Source organism: Trypanosoma grayi (assembly GCF_000691245.1).
Source record: "Trypanosoma grayi strain ANR4 Tgr_987_V1, whole genome shotgun sequence".
In the NCBI taxonomy this organism is placed as follows: Eukaryota; Euglenozoa; class Kinetoplastea; order Trypanosomatida; family Trypanosomatidae; genus Trypanosoma; species Trypanosoma grayi.
In genome coordinates, this window is record NW_008826606.1 from 1 (window position 1) to 5071 (window position 5071).

Consider the following 5071-nt stretch of genomic DNA (forward strand, 5'->3'; position numbering starts at 1 on the left):
TGCTTCGTGGCATTGCGAGCGGTGTGACCGGCGTCGTGTCGAAGCCGCTGGAGGGCGTAGCGGAGGGTGGCGCTGCCGGGCTTGTGCGCGGCGTAGGCGCCGGTCTGCTCGGCGTTGTGGCTAGCCCCGTCGCCGGGCTTCTGGCGGATGTGTCGAGGGTCGCAGGTGCCGCGTCGCATCTTTGCAGCGACAGCTACATCCCAGAGGTGCGCCGCATGCGGAAGCTGCGCGACTTCCACGCAGTGGGCGCAGTTGCCGACTATCAGTCCATCAAATCAGTGTTCGAGTACGAGCGCGGCGAGCACAACGGGTCGCGGTGGATCGGCAACAGCCTCCTCCCCACAGACGGGCCGCAATGGTACCCGCGCTCCAAGGACCAGGCGCAGAAACAGGTAAGCGGGACGGTGCCAGAGGCGTGGCAGGTAGAATTGTACGACACCAACTTCGAGGGCTGGCGGGTTGCGAGCAAGTACTACGGCNGTGCCAGAGGCGTGGCAGGTAGAATTGTACGACACCAACTTCGAGGGCTGGCGGTTTGCGAGCAAGTACTACGGCGTCTACACACGGGATCAGGTGCAAACAGCGCGGATGCGGCGGCGGCGCTGGGTCGCGGTGCTGCGGCAGCCACCGATCTCACGTGTGGTGCAGCTTGTGCAGCAGATCGGCGCTACTCCAGCTCCTATTGACTCTTCTTCCCCCGCGTCGGGTGCTGCTACTACTGCTACTATTGCCGGAGCGGCAGCAACACTAGCCACGTCACCTCCATTACAAGCGGGGTCTGCAGCTGTGGCGCCCACCATGGTGCAAACTGGGAAGACAGCGGCGTCCGCGCCGGCGGCCGAAGCGGGGCAAGCAATACATCCACACCCTCAGCAGCAGCAGCAGCAGCAGGAACAACACCAAAACCCGCAAGGACAACAGCAAGGAGAAGAACAGGCTTCACAGCTGCCCGGAAGCGATAATATGGTGGAGCTGTACGAGTACGAATCTAGGAAGCCGCTAATAGGATGGAGCGGCCTCTTTCTCCCGACCGGCTACCACTCGTGGCAGGACCGCAGCGGCCGTGCAACCCCGCGCAGGTCTGAGTTCGTGCTGCCGCCGGGCTTCGAGTGGGCGTCGGATTGGGTATGCGTCGACGGCGACGTGAGCGGCTGGGAGTATCTGCGACGGGAGGGTGACGGCGCACGGAACCTGCGCCGCCGCTGCTGNGGAGGGTGACGGCGCACGGACCCTGCGCCGCCGCTGCTGGCGACGGGCCGTGCGCAAGTCGAACTGAGCATTGGCCTCTCAACGGCAAAGAAAAAAAAGAATAAAATGGGGCAAACAAGAGAAGAGAGGATATTTTCTCATAAGGGGCACGCGGCATTTGCGTGGTTGAGTGGGGCGGGTGAGATACCGCTGAGTGCGGAAGGGAGGAGACACACACACACACAGCAACACGAGGGAGTACGGCGCAAGGGACGCCTTCACCACCACCACCACCACCACCAACGAGGGCGTGTGGGCTGCGACGGTGGCGGGGCGAAAGGAAGCGAAACAGCAATAACAAAAACAAATTGAACGAAAAATACAAGTACATTCTTATATATATATATATATATATANTGAGAGTTAAACGAGAAGCGGTGGAGTGGTGCATTGGGGTGCCCAGGGCGTGGCCTGCGGCTGCGGCGCGCGTCCCCCCCCCTTCAGTCCGCACAGCGCACACACCGGCGAGCAGAGGAAAGAGAACCAACCCTCTCACTCAACGACGACAACAACAACAACAACAAAAAAGAATGAATAAAGCAACAATACCAGGGAAAGATCAACGGCAAAAAAATGAAAACCAAGAAAGAGGAAAAGTAGGAAAAAGAGCCTAGAATGCATGCCACAGTGTCCCTGTCTTCGCTTCTGTGAAAAAGCATCGCCAGGAGATGCGTTGAGGGGGAATGTGCCCGCCTCGGACGAAGACACACACAAAGACGCAGAGAATGACGATGCCAGTGAACATTGCTACTCCTTCCCCCCCCCTCGTTGCGGACGCACACAGCTGTTTATCCCTCTTGCTGCTGCTGCGTTTNCAGTGAACATTGCTACTCCTTCCCCCCCCCTCGTTGCGGACGCACACAGCTGTTTATCCCTCTTGCTGCTGCTGCGTTTTGTTTTCAGTTTGGGCTTTGTTTTTGCTGTGCTTTCCACCGCAGGTGTTTCCCTTTCACCAGTGATTAAGAACACACACACATATAGCCAGCGCCGTGATGCCGGAGCAGCCGAACCAGCCGACGCGGCTGCAAGAGCCGGGGCAGCAGGAGCCGCTAACGCCCCACCGCCACACACCGCCGGCAGCAACAGCAGCAGCAGGAAGTCCCGGCACTGCACCGATTCTGCAGGGGAAAGCGCCGGCTCAGTCGCCTGCGAGATAGAGCGAGGCCGCAGAGTACACACACACACACACACACATATCTATATTTATATCTACAGACATGCACTGGCAGGGGGCCTGACAGCAGAGGGCGTGCATGTATGTCTGCTTGCGTGGGCGAGAGGGAAAAGAGGGGCAAAAAATGAAGGGGGGAAAGGATGGGGCGAGGCTCACCAGGCATTTAAAAGAAAAACAAGAATAGAAAAAAAAACTAGAAGGACATAAGGGAAATCGAGAGAGAGAGAGAGAGCAAGTGTGTGTGTGTGTGTGCGTGTCAACGAGAGGCGGCCGCGGAGGAAAGACGCGAAGAGAAGACGAAAGCCATACATACACATATATGTGTGTGCGAGGGCGGAGGCGTGTGTGGTGTTGTGGGGGGAACTGGCGACGTTTTATATTTGCATTGCCGCTGCGCCCCACAGCAGGAAATGCACACACATAATCCACCTCACGCAGGAGGGAGCTGCCGCCACGCGGCGACAGCAGCAGCAACAACAACACTCAACTAAACAAGCGTCCACCGCAACACTGGACCGCACACACACACACACACAGAGAGAGAGAAGAGCACCGTTGCGGCGTGGCAGATGTGTGGAGCGCACGGCGGCGGCAGTGGAAGGAGTTTTGGGCCGTGGGCGTACGGTGAATGCACCCCTATTCCATGTCTGTCTGTCTCTCTGTCTGCGTGCGTGGTGCTGTGTATATGCCTCTGAAGCCCCTCCATTCGTGTTGACTTTGTTAGGCAACGAGAAACAAAAAAAAGATCTCCTTTCGATTACCTTTGACCTTTCTTGTGTTTGATTGTTTTTTCTGTGGGCTCTCCGTGATGGGAGCGTCTGTGTGTGGCTGCGGCGTGTGAGTCTTTTCTTGTGACCGCCCTGCGCCGTGCCGTTGTTGCTTCTGCCAACCCCCTCCCTCAGTCTGCATCTGTGCGCGTGGGCGTGTCTCTGCGTGGCATATCCGCTCCTGTGTTGTCCCTTCTGTACTGTTGTTGCCAATGCACAGGGAATATATCCACTCGCTCACACCGTAGATATATATATATATATATAGGAACCCCACTGTGAGCAGCGTGCGGGTGTAGAGACAAGAACAACAACAACAGCAGCAGCAGCAGCACGTGCCCTCCCCTCCTCCATCCACGCGTAATACCGTTGCATTCGCCCCGGCGGCCTACATACATTGGTGATTGAACTAGCCGCAGTGGATTGTGCGCCAGACAGGGGCAGGCGAATAGAGTAGCGGAAGAAATAAAAGAGAGAGAGAGACCAGGGAACAAATCACATAGCTCCTCCAAAGCAAAACCAAAAACAACAACAACAACAACAAGAAGAAGCCGGCACAGGTGCAAGTGTGCTGCGTCGGTGCGCACGTCTCTTTCTCCATATTCTTACCGATAGTAGATCGCTTGGTAGGTGCGAGTGTGTTGCCGGGCAAATGCAGAACGTGCACGCGACTCCCTCCGCTGCGTCGACGCCGCACAACGATGCGTGCAGAAAGAGCAACACGAAGGGCATCACATACCCCAACGAGCAGCGAGCCGCGCGGCAGCTGAAACTCGCCTTCCCCGACGCGGACGCCGAAGTAGTGCAGGAGCTCGCGTTCCTCGTCGCGGCACGGCGCCACACCATTCAGAACGCCGTCACTATTCTGACAAACATGGAGCTGGCGAACAACGGCGGTGTGGCAGGCAACATCAACAGCACCGCGAACAACAATAGCAAGAACAATATCAACAATGAGAACAACAACGCCCGCAGCAATAATATTGCCCACAGCGGCACTGACAACGCCCACCATCACAACAACGGCAAGGTGCCTTCCACGGCGGCTGCTGGAGTGCCACCAGCTCAGCGTGCCTCGCCACCAAATGCCGTAAAGACCCATGTTGAGCATCGTGCTGGCGGCGACAACGCACATCCACCCAGCACATCGGCAAAGCACCCGCAGCCGACACCGCACCAGCGCACTGCCGTCAGGCGCAACAGCGACATGGCGAAGACTGGAGCAAAGGCGACACTGTTCACAACCACCATGACGGGTGACCGCCGAGTCCGTGATCACTGCCGGCAAATCGAGACGCTCTTGTATCTGAAGCGCATCCAATACGAGACGGTTAATGTGGCGGACGATGCCTTAAAACAGCGAAGCCTGCGCGAAATGTATGCGGCGTCGTCAGGCCGCACAGGGGCGCCACCGACACCGGCGCTCTTTGTGGGTGACCACTTCCTTGGCAACTACGAAATGCTGCAGGAGATGGAGGATGATGGGGTGCTGATGGAGAAGATGCGACAGCTGGGCTACTCTGGGGCCCCGCAGTAGCACCAGCCGAGGAATGAGGAAAAAAGAAAAAGAAAAAAGAAATAATGAGAAGTGAAATAAGGGTGGATGTTTGCGACTTTAGGGAGAGGCTGAAGGGGCTCATCTGGTTGTGTGCTTGTTTCGTGGTCCTTGGCGTCTTGTGGGTTTTGTTTTTTGTTTTATTATTGACGTATGAGCTCTCATGCGTTTTCATTCTCTCGCTTTTGCGTGTGTGCTGGTTTCGTGGCGCTCTCCATGTGCCCAGCTCTCTGCCCAGTGCGATGATACCCCGGCACTCTCCCATAAGCATCAGCCATTAACCGACCCACAATATCATTTGCTTTTATTGCTGCTACCTTTTTTTTT

General features: G+C 56.9%; 3 protein-coding genes across 3 annotated transcripts; all 3 read left to right on the forward strand.

Annotated features, from left to right (window-relative positions):
- Positions 1-215: 215 nt before the first annotated feature.
- Positions 216-686, forward strand: DQ04_09871000 (hypothetical protein; the record flags this gene model as incomplete). The annotated part of the gene is made up of 1 exon (XM_009316074.1): positions 216-686. One exon carries the CDS (start codon positions 216-218, stop codon positions 684-686), a length of 471 nt encoding a protein of 156 aa, XP_009314349.1.
- Positions 687-798: 112 nt separating this feature from the next.
- On the forward strand, positions 799-1218 carry DQ04_09871010 (hypothetical protein; the record flags this gene model as incomplete). The annotated part of the gene is made up of 1 exon (XM_009316075.1): positions 799-1218. One exon carries the CDS (start codon positions 799-801, stop codon positions 1216-1218), a length of 420 nt encoding a protein of 139 aa, XP_009314350.1.
- Positions 1219-3841: 2623 nt separating this feature from the next.
- DQ04_09871020 (hypothetical protein) lies at positions 3842-4726 on the forward strand (the record flags this gene model as incomplete). The annotated part of the gene is made up of 1 exon (XM_009316076.1): positions 3842-4726. The coding sequence occupies one exon, from the start codon at positions 3842-3844 to the stop codon at positions 4724-4726; it is 885 nt and encodes a 294-aa protein (XP_009314351.1).
- Between the last annotated feature and the right edge of the window lie 345 nt (positions 4727-5071).